The sequence below is a fragment of the Galendromus occidentalis genome, unplaced genomic scaffold, assembly GCF_000255335.2.
Source record: "Galendromus occidentalis unplaced genomic scaffold, Mocc_1.1 scf7180000077231, whole genome shotgun sequence".
Taxonomy (NCBI): domain Eukaryota; kingdom Metazoa; phylum Arthropoda; class Arachnida; order Mesostigmata; family Phytoseiidae; genus Galendromus; species Galendromus occidentalis.
Genome location: NW_003805219.1, coordinates 117,203 through 133,993, shown reverse-complemented (window position 1 = coordinate 133,993; position 16,791 = coordinate 117,203). Strand labels below are relative to the sequence as shown.

The following is a 16,791-nucleotide window of genomic DNA, read 5'->3' as shown; positions in this document are numbered from 1 at the left end:
CTTCAAACGCCCTTGGAGCCTGATCCATGCTATGATCCGCATGCAAGCAGATGCGCATATTCAGGTGCGAATGCCCGGGATTTCATTGGACAATTGACTCATCGATGAGCCTGTCCATCTCTAGGAGGAACTGAATGCTCTCATGAGCTCGCCTCCTGGGCTTCCAGGTGGGGCATGGCGTGTCATAGCTCCCAGATTCATGCTTTCGCTTTGCCCTCTGCCGCTTACATCGAAACGCTGTATGACAGCCGGAAGGCGAGACGGCTCGGAGAGTTCAGCTCATCCGACTGTATAGATCGAACAGCCTTCGGCGACCGTTTGTGTCGAGTGAACGGCCTTGGTGATCTCTAGGAGTCCGTCATTCATCAGATTACTACTTCCTGTGAGTTCGAATGTCCGATTGTCTTCTTCATTCCTCCGGGGGAAAGCGAGGAATTCCTTGGGGACTCGAAATGAAACCCACTGTATTTCGGTTGACCGCTTTAAACTTTCAAGCTCTTGGTCGTTGTGTTCTACCTCTGGAGACAGCAGGTAAAATACAACGCTCTTGGTTTAAACAGAACTCTCAGCTGTTTCTTTCTGTGAGATATCGCAGACCGTAGGTTTTGGCAAAAGCCATATTCTAAACCAATAGGGGGTACCTGAATCTCTCGAAGCTTGTGGTAATGCATCTTGTTGCGCTGGAGTCCCACGAACCCAAGGGGACGATCGATTCACGGGGGCAACCGCTTAGAACAATCCTCGCTGTGTGTCAGCTCGTACGAGACAACTTGTGATCATCAGCGACAATCGGACATCGCTCTTACTTCATTGCGCTCACTTCTCTGCTCGGAAGGGCTGGGAGCATCCATGGAAACTAAGAACAAGGATATTCAGGATCGCTTGAAGCGGCTCTACCCCGCTGTGGACGAGTCAGAAACTCCTTTACCTCGGGCATGGAGTCCGAAGGAAAAGTTTACGGTCATCAGCCTTTCACGGAACAATCTCCGAGTTCACTACAAAGGTACGTCAAACTCTCCCATATGCGCTTTGTAATTTTCTCATTTCGCAGTGCGGTTCCTTCGTATCGGGAGCGTGGCCTCGAATGGTGCAGAAACATCCACCTGAGAAGTCAGATGAAGCTCCGGAGAAGTGGGTCGGATGTCGGATCCAAGTATGCGAAGGGGAGTGAAGTCGAGATCTCTGATCGGTCCGATTCCCCGCGTTCTTCTCGGTATGGAGTGTGGGTGCGCTCCGGGGCGCTCATCCCCGGGAAACAAAAGTGCAAGAATGATGGATTTGCATCTGCGTAGAAAGCTGCGCTGCGCCGCCGAGATGCTATCTGCCCCCAACTTCGACCCAGACCGCTGGCAAGCTTGTTTCAAATGTTATCGCTCATCAAGGCGACGTGATCAGCCCTACCACGGATGGTTCGATGTCTGGTGTTTCCCCAAGTCTAGTTTCCGTTCTACCGAGCCCTTTTTCCTTCTAGGTGTGGGCAGAAGCCAACAGAGAGACGCTGCCAGCGTTAGGGCAACACATCCGATACCTGCCTCCTGCGGGATTTACTACTTCGAAGTGAAAATCGTGTCTAAGGGCCGAGATGGGTGAGTCCGTTCGCCGGGAGTCGCGACGTAGAACGAGCAACGTCCCTCAGTTCAGGGGGTCTCAGCTCTCTAGGATGAAGGTTTCAATATCTCCTCATGCGTCGCAATTTCCTTGCTGGAATACTGACCACTCATTCCGAGGGATATATCTTACAGGTACATGGGAATAGGGCTCTCCGCACAAGGAGTCAATATGAACCGACTGCCGGGATGGGATAAGCATTCGTTTGGCTATCATGGAGATGACGGCAATGCGTTCTGCGCGTCAGGTTCGTCAGTCTCGACATGGAGCTTTCCAATTTAGTTGGGCTACTCTCGATCCCGGCTCAGTTTGAGGGTTGCGAGCTCACGGGCAGATTCTGATTCCAGGCTCAGGACAACCCTATGGGCCCACGTTCACAACTGGTGACGTCATTGGTTGTGGAGTGAATATGTTGGACAATAGTTGTTTCTACACTAAAAATGGTCAGAACCTAGGAATCGCTTTCCCCAATTTGCCTCCGAATCTATATCCGACTGTCGGGTTGCAAACCCCGGGAGAAGTCGTGGATGCCAATTTCGGCCACCAGCCTTTCATGTTCGATATCGAATCGATGATCGAGGTGAGTTCTGCCAATATACGCGGCAGTGATCCCTAAAGTATTGGAGCCTCGCGGTATCTAGGGATCGACAAGTTGTGGAGCCGCGTATCACAATCGTGCTAGCGATCGCATGATCTTCCATCGTTCGGCTACCTCTGTAGCGGGCAGAGAAGCTTGTTACGTCAATCCATCGAGCGTTTCGTTGCAAAATAAAGGCCGCTCAGAGATTGCGCTGAGTTTGCGGATCGGAAATCCGCAGCACCAGGGAACTAAAGATCGGAGAACCGGTTTTGGAACTCCGACGGCATCCAACGGGCTCTACTTGAGGAATGGGACTCGAACTGATTTTCGCGGTGGCTGAGAAAACGACATGATGGTTCGGTCCGATTCCGGCTCAGCGCCAAGGGGGTGGAGGCGTCGGCTACATCTGAGGACGACTTGCTCAGTTCATTTCGTCAGTCTACAAGCGACATCAATGGAGTGTAGTTTCCGACCATGCCATGAGAGTCGAGAGGCCCCATAAGAAGAGCAGCGATAATGGGACTCATGGGAGTGCTCTCGTTACGGGGAAGCATGTCGGTATAACGCGACCAAGTGGATAAGTCGGGGATGCTTTTCCGTGCTATACATACACGAATCCGCTGACTCCAACCCCGGGCTTTTGGGAGAGTCCCTGAAGGCCTACTCGCCTCAGGGTGTCAGTTTACCTTCATCTCGAGCAGGGGACTGAGGCACCCGAGCTCTTTGAAGCGGTAGTTCTAGAGGAAGGAGAGTTCTCAGAGACGACGACCTATGTTTATTCAGTCAGCGCACCGGAGACCACACAAAGCTCGATTCCGGGCTCCGTATTCGACCGCAGACTGAGTGAGACTTCTGGGCGGCGATACGGAGAATAGAATTCGATCTGATTCAGCATGGCGCCAGGGTGGTCAAGCGAATGAAGTTTGAAATTGAAAAGCGAATCGTCTGATTGTTGGGAGCCGACCTATTCTCCCAAAAACTCGTCGCGAGACATCCTCGCAGACAACTTTTCGATTTCCCCCAGCTCTGTCAGCTCTGTATTCTTCGTACAGAGCTGACACGTACAAGCTGATGGTACGTTCACATCGAGAAGGCACAAGATGAGTGATTAGCGGCGTTTTCCTTTCTCTGTCACTCGGAAGGGGGGGGGGAGATGATACTTTCGGTACTGATCGGCGACTGCGTGAGTCGTGGAACTACACCCGCTCGGCTATGCAGTACCTAGGGCTGATGAAATCAGAAGGTGGCGACAGAAGTCGTGGACCTTTCCTTTCTACTGGGGAACATAGACTGACTACACGGCGATTGAGGAATGCTCCCATTTTATTTGCGACTCGTCTTGAATTTTCGACAGATGCGACGCGTTTCCGACCGGTCCGCTCGTGACCGAGGGCGGTATAGGCGACTCCTCCTGAGCTGGTCACGACGAAGGGTCTTTCCAGGCGTGACAGTGTCCACAGTCATGTAGAGGAGAGCCTGTCACACAATACCCATGGGTCGAGGGTCCTCGCTATCTCACAGTGTACAGATCATTCAGAGGCGCTGCTGGAGCCCCCGGCTGTGGTGCAACGGACTCTCTCTCCCCCCTCGATGTTTCTCGACGGGTCGGTCCTTCAGCCCTGACCGTCCGGAGAGGTGTGCCTATCCATTCTTCGTCAGCTGCGCGTGGGATTCCCAGCCACCTCTTGATGACGGGACATCGACACGAATCCCTCACAACTTTACTGAATTCGGCCATATCTGACGACTTCGGGCGAGAATCGACCACGAATCCTTGGATTGAACTTCCGAGAGGTCCCTGGCACGAGCGTCGAGGATGGACAGAGAACTCTGGAACTGGTTTACTTTATAGGGTTTGAAATTTTGGATATAGCTCCGAGTCTCTCCCGACACTGCTCGCGACCTCCTTTCTATACTTCTCTGGATCCTCTCCGATGAGCTTGCACCTCTTCCTGATGAGCTGCTGAACGCCCCACCGAGTGTCGGGATCTTTTCGAACAATTAGTCCGAATCGATCTTTACTGATCGCAAAGAGCGGTCTATTTCGGCGATTGAGCTCAGTGCTATCATTCGCGGGCAGGGTGACTTCGAATATCTCCCCGATTCTGGACCCGGAGTCGTTCTCGAAAGAGATCCGAGTCGAATCGTCAATTAGAATGAGGAGGTTTCTTATAATTGATGATTCTTCTTGCTATTAGCAAAGAAGCCGCGGGAGGGATGGCTGAGTCGAACGCTTCCGCTTCCTCCCGCGGTATCGATTTGTATGTACATCGGACTTTCCAATAAGAAACCTCAATTTCCCAACAAGACGAATCGGCCGTTGTCGGGTATCGAACCCGGGACCTCGCCGAAGACCATGCCATTGCGAGCGCGGCGTCGCCACGGCCCACGCTCTATGCGTCGCACGCGCTAACCATCCGGCTAAGGCGTGCATGGAGGTAGGCTCAAGAGGACTCCTCGCTGAAGTCATTTGTCGAGGCAAGCATCCCGCAACGAAAGTCGAGTGAAACTGGTCATCTAGCCCAGCGGTTCTCAACCTGGGTTCCGCGAGCCCCTGCTCGGCTGCTCAGACTTTTATTCATTTTATCAAATTGGAATGAATTTTCTAAGCTCTAATGCATGCAGGACACTTCATGCGATCGTGGTCGAAGGTTTTGAGGTGATTAAGGGGAAAATTTGGAAAGATAGAGTCCGAAACCAATAATAAGGGTTCCGCAGGGCAAAAAAGGTTGAGAACCCCTGATCTAGCCGATACGGTCTCGGAGGATCAGAGAGGGAGATCGGATGGAGAAAGCGGCGATGATAGCGCTGTCGAGAATGACGACAACGCATGATTATGGGCATCTCCAAAAGCGCCGCCAATGGAAATTTTGGGGAGTTATAATTGCTCAATATCCGCATGCTATTCTCCTTGACATTCGGAGACGATTTCGAAAAACGAAATAAAGCCTTTCCGGGGTTCCTCTTCACAACGGAAAAAACAAGCGCGATTTCGGAATCGAGCGGATGCTCAGCCCTCCATCCGTCGATCCAAGCTCCCTGAAGGATATGGATAACTTCGCCTTTGCCGCTGGGCAATATACATAGTTATGCTGTGAATTTCTCGCAGCGATCTCGAGACTGCCGAATTTGAGCGATTCCCGTAGCTGCTGCCCAGCCTCGATGAGATGTTCCTCTGATTTCTCCTCGAACGCGGAGATTCCATGAGTTGTCATTCGGGATCATACAACATACAATCCATCCAAACACACACACACACACACACAATCAATGCCATTAGGCTCACCGATAAGTTCCGATCCGGATCCGAGAACTGCGCATTTTGAAGATGTTCTGCGCCGCTTGATCCGCGGCGTGACAGCTCCAAGTTTCGTATACATGTGTGTATGTACATATATCTTCAAACTCGGCCCTGGGAGAGGAGGGTAAACGTCGGCATCGATCGTCTGTATTTGGGATATTCCGTTGAAGGCGCCGAGAGCACCCCTTGCATTCGAATAGAAGTGAACGAAGTTATGGCAAAGATCCGAAGCATTCCTAGTACGACGTCTTCTCTCTGCCAGGATCTCAGAAGACGTACCATGAGTACCATTGAACACTTGCCCGCCCGAGACGCACAAGGCGATTTCCAGGTATGCATAATCTAGGATCCGAAATCTATTCGAAAACTCATAAATTCAGGGGGTGGGGAAAGCGAGTTCTGGTCGCAGTGAATCGTTTATCGAGTCAGATGTCAGATGTTTTCTAATTCTTCATCCTCCTTTCTTGTCTTTTCCCCAGAGAACGCTCCACAGCGTAACCCTCTCGTATTTGTTGCACCATGGGTACTCGGAGACTGCAGAAGCTTTCGCGAAATCCACCGATCAGACATTCAAGGAATCGCTGGAATCTGTGAGCCACAGACAAGGTGAGTTTGGGGAACAATCGCGCGAGTGAGGAGAAATATCGCCTGACTTTATCGTCTCTCTCGCTATCAGCCGCGGTTCCCGGCTTCGGCTGCACCGTCTCCTGCTCGCGCAAACATACGCTCACTAATAATTGGGTCTTCTCCCTCACAGAAATTCAACGCTTAATTCTGTCAGGGCGAATCGTCGAGGCCATCGAGCTCACACGGAAATATTACCCGTCGCTGCTGGAGAGGAACCGGGAGTTACTTTTCGAGCTCAAATGCCGCCAGTTTGTTGAGATGATCATACAGATTTCGCCGATCAGAAACGAAGCCAGGGGATCTCTATCCAATGAATGTAAGCCCCCGCCCAACGCAGGAGGAAGCCTGTCGCTTTCCGCGGACTCTGAGTCCTCATTGTCTCACGCGGGAACTTTTTCCGTAGCTGGTTGCTCAACAAACGCTGATGGAGACTCGTCCTCGTTGAATATGGATGAGACGGAGAGTATGGAAGTGGAGGACATTGTAAACGACGACGAGCCATCCGTTCCGGGTCAAGATGTCACCTTGGAGAGAATCGTCAACTTTGGAACCGAGCTTTGCGAGCTAGAGAAAAGTCTGAAAGACCCTAGCGGGAAGCTGAGGAGGATAAGATTCGTGAGTCCTCTTCTGCCTGGCGATCCGTTCCCCGCGATTTCACAGAGGGATTGTAAATAGATGGAGCGAGAGGTGAAGCGCTAAAATATCGCCGGCATTTTCAGAGCGCGTGTGCTCTCTTGGCTTACCCCGATCCGACTAAGTGTCCCGTGTCACATCTGTTGTCTCCGACAGAGCGCGAACCGGTGTATGCGGCATTGAACAGCGCGATTCTCGGTATGGATTTGTCCTCGATCTTATCGTATTTCCTTGGTCTCCGACGATAGAAGCGACTGCCCACGGTCTTAATCCGATATTTCCGCTCATTGATGACACTTTCACGTATTTTCAGAGTCTCTAGGTTTGTCTCGGAGGCCTCCGCTGGAGATCGCATTCGCCCATTGTAAACAACTTCTGAAACTGATGGCCAGGAATGGACTCGGAGCTGCAGCATTCGCAGACTTGAACTCTATCCTCGAATAGAGGGGAATTTCGATCCATTTGCTGACTCGACCCGCATTCTGCCCGCTGCCACGCGATCCGATGCGGACTACGGTATGAAGACTCTTCCTCCTCTGATAGGATCATCTCGAGCGCCTCTAGAGGTCATGCATACTGAAGCAACGCTGCTAGGTTTCCGGAAAGCCGAAGAATCTTGAGGTCTCAATCTCTCTTCGTCGATGTCTTCATAACATATTTCAAGAATAAACTCCTTATGCAGGAAAATTCCAAAGTAAGCTTATTGATACTTTTTTGTGTCGCGCGTTATCGTCAGATTTCGGAGACGGCGGGAGAGGAAAAAAAAACCATTCACCGACCGCGCTCTAGCATGAATGGTAGGCTTTGATCACGTGGATGACAAGCCTCTCAGCCCCGCATGGAGACCAGTTTGTTTCCCTGACCTGGACCGCATGCACTTCGAAGTTTGCTCGATGAGCTCGAGAACTTGTAATCCCCTAATATTCTCACTCTCCGATGGATACCACAATCACGTCCTCGCATGGGAGCCGATTCGGGAAGCGGAGACATTCCCAATCGCTGGTGCCCTAGCCTTGATCCGGATCTGAGAAGGGCGACGGGGTCCCAATCCAAATCCAAGATTAGGGAGCTCGTCGGGGCCCCGCCGGAGTGCCGCTCGAGGAAAGCTCCGATTCGCACTGTGAGTCCATGGGTCGTGGAGGGGAGGGGGGCTCTCGACATCAGAAGAAATATACATCATTCAGACCACCTGCGATTTGGATCGGGATTGATCTGCCTCTCCTCTCGCCGGGACTGCAATCTTCAAGATTGAATCTAGGCGAAAAGGTACACGACGAGATAGACCATCTCAGCGGAGGCAAATGAAGAGAGGAGACCGAGCTTCCCAAGTTTTTCGGAAATGTCGTGAATTTATTCAACGATTGTTATTGATTAACGGCCTGGCGGCAGCGAGCGACCCATATCGTTTCACGCCGCGGGGATACGGAACCTTTGTTGGCGGACCATTGATCAGGTACGATGGTTTGAATGACGAAGGCAATTGAACGCGGCACGGGGTGCTCATCGTCGAATGGGATGGAAGTACTGAGGCTCGCTGCGTGCTGGGTTTAGAGCGTGGAAGCGTCCTCGACCAGTACGATGCCGGTAGGCTCGGTCGGCTCAAACATCAGTGCCCTGGTTCCAACGATAAGTCCCGTAGTAGTTGAAGCCTTTCGAACTCATCAGGAGGTCGGATTCTCGGGGACCGCGACTGAAAATGGTTCCCTTAGTTCCACACGGATGACACCAATGGCCAAAGGATAAATGGGTAATTATATCAAAGCGATATATGGTCGAGCTTGTAAGCCAAGTCACCGTCGAGCCTCATATTTCACAGCATCGCATACGCCCAGGATTCGGGTATTGTAGGCGTTGGCATACCTTCTGGAGCCCTTTTACGTTGGAAAACTCCTCCTTACCTGCCGAAAACATATGGGATGGGCTTCGTCTGACCCCGTTCGATGATGTGCAGTATAGGGGTGAATATGCGCCAGGCTTCGGCTAGCTCCTCGCTGCGTACGAAACTCGTCTGATTCCCAAGGAAAACGTCCAACAGGAGGCGCTCGTAAGCGTCCGGCGAAACCTTCCCCTAGATGGTTCAACAACCTCATTAGATATTCCGGAACACCTCGAATGTTCGGATTCCGCATACACCCGGTAGTATATCCGGGCTAAAGATGAAGGGCAGTTCCGTATTGATATTTTGTTCTTCCGGGACTCCGTAATCAGAAAGAGGGAAATAAGTGCAATGAGCCCCGCTCATCGGTGGATGACTGCTGACGGAGAATCGCACGTGGAGGAAGCTATCAGATCCGCGGTCTCATCAGACCCTGCGTCAGACGAGCCGCTTGTCGAGGAAATCGTGAACGCTAATCTCGATACTCTCGCAAGTCACTCTCATCTCATGAGCGTCTTCGATCGCGACCACTGGTCACGGAACGCCTCGTAGGGTAGAACTCAACGCGATAGATTTCTCCGTCGCTCAATGACCTACAACAAGTAGCCCTGTCTCCAGCGACCCTCTATAAGCTCACCATCGCTGAATCAAGGTTCGTCTCTCGCTTACCTTGTAACGATTGTTGTAGGAGAGGTCCAGCTCCGTTTCCTCCATCTCGAAAGACATCCCAGGGGATTTGTTCATGAACTTGACGTATACGGCCTCGCCGGGCTGTACTCGCATCACGAGCTCGTTCCGTTTGGCTTGACCGGCGAAAATGTCACCGGGCACATCCCGGTACTGGATGCGCACTTCAGCCTTACGTTCATCCAGAGCTGAAGTTCAGAATGACTTTAGAGAGAGTGCTCTCCTAATTCTTAAGAGTCAGTGTGCCGCTCACGAACCTTTTCCGCAACGAAGTATGAAGGGGACGCCGTCCCAACGCTCATTGTTGATGTAACAAACAGCCGTGGCAAACGTAGGAGTCGAAGAGCCTCGTGGTACTGTCGGATCGTCGAGGTAGCCTTGACTCTTTTCACCGAGCCCTTTCGGATCGCCGACGTATTGACCCAGTACTAAGTTCTCCATGAGGATGGGCGAGATACACTTGAGCACCTGGGGTGGGAACGCCGAGTGTCATGGAAGTTTCGGCACATTTGCCCTCTCATTCGTAGATTACCCACCTTGACTTTTTCGTCCCGAATATCGTCCGCTCGATTCGACGCAGGTTTCTCCATTGCGACGATCGATAACATTTGACACAGATGATTCTGCATGACGTCGCGTATGATACCGGAATCATCGAAATATCCACCTCGCCCCAGGGTCCCGATGTCCTCTTTGAAAGAGATGACAACGCTCGCGATGTTGTCTCTGGAATCGAAGGCTCGAATTCAGCGCCATTCCTGTCGGCAATCAACTCGCTCAAGCTTGAGGTACAAGTACACCGCGGAATTCAGAAGGGCTTGCTCAGGCCCTGCGGTCTGACTTCCCCCGGAACGGACAGAAGAAGCGCCTCACCTATTCCACGTCGGACTGAAAATCCTGTTGGCGAAGCGGAGCGTGATAAGGTTCTGCACCATTTCCTTGCCGAGGTAGTGATCAATCCTGTATATCTGATCTTCTTTGAAATGCGAAGCAAGGTGTCTTGACAAGGCATCGGACGACTCCAAGTCCCGTCCGAAAGGTTTCTCGATGATTACACGATTCCAGCCGCTGCTCGAGACGGGCGATTCCCTATCAGAAATTTCCCTTATACGATACTTTGGGTTCATTCGAAATCAAAAGCTAGCTCAGCTCACCATGGGCTCATGCACTGCTGTTTCAGCAATGTGGACACTGGCTGGAAAACTGAGGGCGGAAGCGCCAAGTAAAAGAGCCTATTCACAGAGGGAGCGTTCGCTTCCAAGCTCTTCAGATGTTCATTGAGATTGATGAAGTCCGTTGCTTGATCGTATGAACCGGGGAGATAAGTGTTCGCGGCGAGAAACCTCTCAAACTTCGCTTCGTCCTGTTCGCCCAACTGGGGAGAAGAATTTGGAAATTCATACGAGTGTCGCAACCGAGGATCGGATGTTGCATTGACAACCCGAGCTTGAGCGCCCCAGGAGGCCTGAGCTCATTCTAGCCAGTACATTAAGCTCACCTTCACGTACGGTCGGACTTTCTCCGCCAGCTGCTTCATCGTCAACGACGACCGGGCATAGCCCACAATTCTCGTCCGCTCTGGGAGGAGATCGTCGCGATAGAGAGCCCTGTTGGAGTCGAGAAAGCAATTCGATCCGAAATTCTCTCATTCCACTCATATATTGTCCTCACTGTACATTTATATGGTTTTCCGGAATCGAATGGTTTCCAAAAGATCCATCGGGAACGTGCAGACAGAAAATAGTAGTAGTCGCTGCCGGATGTCTCTTCTGGGTAAACGCGACGAATTCCGAATAAATCGGACTGAAGCTTGGAGCTTCGACTCGAGTCGTGGTTGGAGTCCGGAAGGACTGCCCAGCCACTCAGGAAAATCGGAGCCGAATGAGTGTGAACGCTGAGGGCGTCACTTCAGCGACCGGTGAACTTGGTCCAGAGTGGAAACGTCAAAAAACAGAACTCACCATAGGGCGGGATAAATCTTTCTTCTCGCAAGATCGCCCTGAAAAGCGTCGGAATCTCTGTCACATGTTCGAATCCTGGGTGAGCAACTCATGAGCAATATGGTCCATTGCTCTACTCACCGACGCTCCGAAGACGACGAAACTATGAGCAGCAGAGCCGTTCGTTCCGTTGACTTCCATGGTCGCGGGATGTGGTGCTGGCTAAGACAGCGTAACGTGGTAGTGACCGCGCCGATTTCTGTTGAATTTCCTCACATCTCTCGGTTTTCCTCTTGCCTAGAAGAGACGTAAACCGGCTGACCGTCAATTACTGAGTTCTTCACTGAACGTTCTTCGGGGAAGGGTGGCTTCAGCGGCACAGGATGAGTTTTCCTCCGGCGGATGCTTTCAGTCGGATTCCCAAGCCCCTGTACTTGCTGTTTCTTTCCAGATCCGGCACGATAATCGCCGGGTCTATTCTGGAGGCAACGCAGTAAACGGCCTTGCTCGTTTCGCTCATAGAGCACCGAGGCTGTCCGGTTCCCCATTGTCACGGATACCAGGACTGCCAGAGCAGACCATGCAAGTTGGCACGGCAGCGAATTCAGTCGCAAGGTGGTCCGACAACACCGCTCGTCTTTCCCTGAACCATTCGCTGTGTATGCTTTGACAAACTATTTGTATGCTCAAGCGTCCACGGCGAAATTGTCTCCAAGAGTTGCCCGGGGCGCTTCATGCAGAGGGGGTAGTCCCAATGCGGAGCTCTGACGATCATGGGAGTATAGAGAGTCCGTGCAGACCACAGATCCCATGTCGAGTCCCTCGACCAGCCACTGGCTACTCTTGAGGATGAATTTCTCCGGCATCTCATGCTGATGCAACACCCCGTATCTACCCTATGTTTATGCCGTCTCCAATAGGGTGTAAATGCTCGTGTCGCAAATGATGGCATCGTTCATTAACGTCGGAGCGAAGTCGCTCGGTCAATGCTTGCAGGCCGCGCACCAAATCTTTGGGAACGGTGCACAGCTCCGCACAAGGAAGATGAATCGAAGTCTCTGAGACAATCTCGTAGAGCGCGGCATCCGCCTTCGAATTGAGGGCTTCGGCATTCGTTGAATCGTATTCTGTCGCAATACTCACAGTCTCTACATATGGTTCCCGCGAAATTTATGTCACGTTGCACCGTGTATACACATGCGTGCAGCGTGTCATCACTTCCGCAATACACAGTGCGCGACCGGAGCGAGGTCCACCGATCGCGGATGCAGCTGAAATGACGACTGGCATCGCCGTGCAAAGGATTGAAACTTTGACGCTCACGGCGGGGCCTCAGGAAAATGATCCGATACATTCGCCATCGTGTATTGCGCGTATCTCGAGACCTGGCGGTGTTTCGGCGTAGCGTAGCTGAGCTCAAGCGGGCCCTCTCAGGAGGTTCGACAATCTTCGGGCATTCCCTTGTCCGGAGCGGATAGAACACGCAGAGATAAAACCGCGAATGGGAGCGTGTGGAACAGGCTTCATCCTTCTGACGGGGAGAAATCTCCTTCCCTCAGGAGACACAATTCTTACCATTTCACTTTTACCAATCCTGTAACGTTCACCGCGAGAATCTTCGGGAAGAGCTGCGAAAAGAATGTTTGTGAGCCCATACCCTCAGACCAGTCTTTGGATTCCATTCGATACGGCAGCCTGGTTCTGAGTCGACAGGCGACACATCCGCAAATTACACCCGGGGGTGCTAAGAGGGAGGATCAATTGATGAACTCGACCGTGTTTCTGAGATCTTCTGGTATGAAGAACTGCAGCTTTTTCTGACTGGTCATATCTTCCGAATTTTCAGCAGTGTTCACGACTCATTTCCTTTTCCCTTATCCCGTTTCTCCCAGAGCGAAGGGGAGCGAGGGGGGAGGGGCCTTCTTCACCCATTCCGAGCTGGAGCACCCCGTTGCTTTCCGGACGTTGCGTAATCCTGGCCAAAGAAACTCGACGCGAATGCGCCTTTTATTCTGATCGACATCTTAGGCGGAGTCACGTTTCCAAAACATTGACGCACCGGGAAATTCGCTAGGAGGAATCATGTCAACAATAAAATGCTCTGGAATCGGCCCAAATGTGTCCAATGAGAAGACGAAGGATCTCCCTCAGGGTTGTCACCGAGCCCTGACTCGATGGACTCTGTCGGAAACAATATGCTTTTTACCAAGAGCGCAGCGAGCGTCGCGGTCATCGATGCCCACGAAACGTTATGGGTGGCGTCCGCCTTGACATTTAGTTTCGCACTGCTTGACGATACCTCTACCGTCTCCGAATCCCGTCTAGCGCCTTCCTTGAGTCTACGTAGAATACGCGGGCCTTCGAGCCAGCCTGTCCCTCCGCCGAGCGATCAAAAGCGGCCACGGCGAGCGACTGACGGGTAGACTAGCTGAGTGGTTGTCTGGTTGACAGTCAGGCTGTCGGTGTGTTACCTTCCTTCTCCGGCGTTACGCTCACAATCTACGCTAAAAAGAACTACTCCGCTGGCGCCTTCTCCACGATCATGCCAGGACGCCTCTGCGCTTGTTACAAGTGTATTGTATCGGGACGCTCGTGGAATCTTGTGAGCATCCTCTCAATATTTCTAGGCAAAGTTCATGTGTCCATACTACGGGTCGGTTTTCGTCTCCTCCACCCATTCTCGCGGCGAAATCTCTGCTTGCCTCTTTCCGTTCGAAGCACTTTCCCTGCTGCCTGTGAGCCGACGATCGGGCCCGTTCTCGGCAGCGAAGGGCTCCCACGGCTGTAAAGACTGCCGAATTATCGGTTCGATTCTTTTCTTTTCTCTAGTCGGTTGCTGATTTCCTCACGGACCGTTCGCTGCTGGCGCCAGATGGGGAGGAAACAGAGTTCGAGAAGCTATTGCAACGGAGCGACACACTCGTCGCTCTGCTCTTCAGCAGCTCGCGCAGCTGTATTTGCGAGTACGTTCCCCGCTCATCTCATTTTCGGCTCGCTCTCCTCAATTCCGAGCACACTTCAAGAGACCAAATCAAACGGTCTTCTAGAGCGAAGGGTATCCCTAAGATCGAACGATGATCAAAGATCTTTCCTAAAAAGCAAGTCCAAACCGAATAATTTCCGCCTGCCTCTGGCTGAAGCGAGTTTATCCGCAGGTCCTTCTGTGAACAGTTGTTCAAGACTCAGGACTCGCTCTTGCGAACCGGTCACCACTTGCACGTGATCTACGTTTCCTCCGACAGGAGCTCACGCGAAATGCTCCAATTTATCAGGAAGTACCCAAACTGGTTTTCCCTGCGATTTTCGGATCAGGCCATACGGTGAGTCTTGTCTTACCGCCGCGCCGCGAAGGTGTAGCGCGAATCTAAGAGAATCACATTAATCTCCGTCAGCGAAGTCTATCTTTTTTTAATTCTTCCATTGTCTTGCCTGGCTTAGATTTGATCCTTCGGCTTCGATCGACATAGCTGCTTGCGCTGGGTAGGAGAGGGACAGCTGAAAACCCGAGGGGAGGGGATGAGGGACAGAAACTCCGAAATGGTCCCTATGGGTCCTCGCTTCAGGTGGTAAACGAATTTTATCATGGGTCCAGGTCCATGCAGTGGTCAGCGGTACTTAGACCCCAGTAAATATTCCCAGAGCGGGTCAAACTCGCTACTCCCGATGAATCTGAAACAACCCGGGATGACTTCGAGCCAAGAGTGAAGAGGTCTCGATCTGCTCCTCCGATACGTCGATTTGGATATTCGAATCTCGAGCTTCTACCAATATCTAAAATCAGCCGTGTTAGTGAGGACCCCGATGAGTATGAAGGCTAAACGGTCCTTCATAATGGGTATGAGTACTTGAAACTCGCGCCACCCGTCTACGGAGCATAACGATAAAGCTGTTTTATCAACTACCGAACTACCCTCCGCGAAAATACTCCATTTCTCGGCCTACGCAAACTCCTTGAGAAAGCTCCCCACGGAAGGAATGCCCGAGTCTGTTCCGAACCCTTGTATCGTCTGGAAGGGCTTACGAGCTGGCTAGCATCTGACTACTCGAAGATAAGCATCGCGTGTCGTAGTCGGAGATCACTGCGAAAGGAAATTCAGCAATAATCGAATTGCATACGAATCCACTTCCTACAGCGAAAGTCAAGATGCGATTTTCGCAGAATCAAGAGCTTCGCGACTTGGGCACTTTTTCCGTGAAAAGCTTTCCCCATACCCAGGGAATCGTCATGAGACCTCATTCTTTCCGTGTTCCAGGGAACTGCAGTCGTTCCTCGAGGTTCATACCGTGCCGTCGCTCGTAATCCTGAGCTCGACAGGGATCGTCTCGCGTACGGGCACGAAGGATATTTCCAGACTGGGAACGCGGGCATGGGATAAATGGGTCAGCCGCTCCTGAATCAAACCCGTGGCGACACTGACCGCTCAGGCTTTCAGAAGAAGCCTGTTCTGCCCCAGGATCGGGGGTGACCTCATCCACGAGCGAGTCAGACACTGATATCGAGCTGCCGGGAATCCGAAGGGCGCTTCATACGAGACCGGTGGCTATCCCATCGCTTTAGATCCGTCCGTATTGAATGTAGAATCATCGCTTGCGCATATCAACACAGTTCGTCATCGAAGGATGCAGTGAATACGAGAAACCAGATCTCCGTCGTTTGTACTAGTCATGTGGCCTGGAATAACTTGAATAACATGATTCATCACAGTCTATATGGACTCTCTTTCTCAGCCAGCCGATCCCTGACATGGGGCCATGGCCCTGATCGAGGTCTGGAAGGAATTCTCCCCAAGCTACGGCTACTTTGGCGCTTCTATCGAGCGCTCTTTTCCCCCAGTCTCGGGAGGAAGGACGGAAGGGGGTGGATGTCTTGTGAATTCTGGAGGGAGAGGATGCTCGTCGAGGGATAATGGCATGAAGCATGGGAGCTATCGAGCTCCGCTCCCACGGTTGACTACGTTAGAGGGCAGCTTTCCACCTCTGATGAGGGAAATCAGCTATCGGGAAACTCTGCTAGACGCGGCGTGGATCATGGTGGCCGTGACCCATGCTCAGCTCAAGATGATCGGAGATATCGCCCTTGGAAGGGTAGAGCCTCGAATCCTGACTGAGTCCACCCAATTTATGATGAAAAAGATTTCTACCTCAGGAGAACATTACGAGACGGCGGATTATTGCGTGGTTCTTCCTCAGGGAAATTCGGTATCGACACTCGAGTTTCCGCGCTGGTCCTGGGTCGCCCGCATGATGCTCTCGACGAGAGAATCTCGAATGACTGTTGCGCCGCGAAAACTCGTCAATCGAGGATGAATCTTCGGAATCTAATACAGCTTGAGCTCCCGGTTCCGCAAACATGCTCCTCTCTTGGAACTCCCGGCTCCTTGAGGGTGCCGACCTTTCTCTGAGAGATATCTGTCTCTCTGTATAACTTTCGACAGTCTCCGCAGCAGGGTGCGATGGATGTCATAGTAATAGGCTTTGGCAATAATCATATTCAAGCATCCCCCTCGATGGCTTTTCTCATGCCGGAACTACTCGCGGC

At 51.9% G+C, this 16,791-nt stretch overlaps 3 protein-coding genes across 3 annotated transcripts; 2 read left to right on the top strand and 1 right to left on the bottom strand.

Annotated features, from left to right (window-relative positions):
• Window positions 1-1,325: 1,325 nt before the first annotated feature.
• On the top strand, window positions 1,326-7,428 carry LOC100907562 (ran-binding protein 9). The gene is made up of 9 exons (XM_018638986.1): window positions 1,326-1,586; window positions 1,743-1,855; window positions 1,956-2,188; window positions 5,752-5,820; window positions 5,969-6,095; window positions 6,247-6,432; window positions 6,520-6,731; window positions 6,836-6,947; window positions 7,063-7,428. Exons 2-9 carry the CDS (start codon window positions 1,747-1,749, stop codon window positions 7,191-7,193), a joined length of 1,179 nt encoding a protein of 392 aa, XP_018494502.1. The 5' UTR covers window positions 1,326-1,586; window positions 1,743-1,746; the 3' UTR covers window positions 7,194-7,428.
• Window positions 7,429-8,348: 920 nt separating this feature from the next.
• Window positions 8,349-11,453, bottom strand: Zw (glucose-6-phosphate 1-dehydrogenase Zw). Its single transcript, XM_018638975.1, has 10 exons — window positions 11,394-11,453; window positions 11,274-11,311; window positions 10,811-10,919; window positions 10,467-10,687; window positions 10,186-10,380; window positions 9,849-10,038; window positions 9,570-9,780; window positions 9,295-9,500; window positions 8,648-8,817; window positions 8,349-8,439 (listed from the first exon to the last, which is right to left on the bottom strand). Exons 1-10 carry the CDS (start codon window positions 11,451-11,453, stop codon window positions 8,349-8,351), a joined length of 1,491 nt encoding a protein of 496 aa, XP_018494491.1.
• A 2,215-nt stretch (window positions 11,454-13,668) lies between these two features.
• Window positions 13,669-15,954, top strand: LOC100903935 (nucleoredoxin-like protein 2). Its single transcript, XM_003741919.2, has 4 exons — window positions 13,669-13,854; window positions 14,082-14,215; window positions 14,408-14,572; window positions 15,506-15,954. Exons 1-4 carry the CDS (start codon window positions 13,795-13,797, stop codon window positions 15,645-15,647), a joined length of 501 nt encoding a protein of 166 aa, XP_003741967.1. The 5' UTR covers window positions 13,669-13,794; the 3' UTR covers window positions 15,648-15,954.
• The last annotated feature ends 837 nt before the right edge of the window (window positions 15,955-16,791 follow it).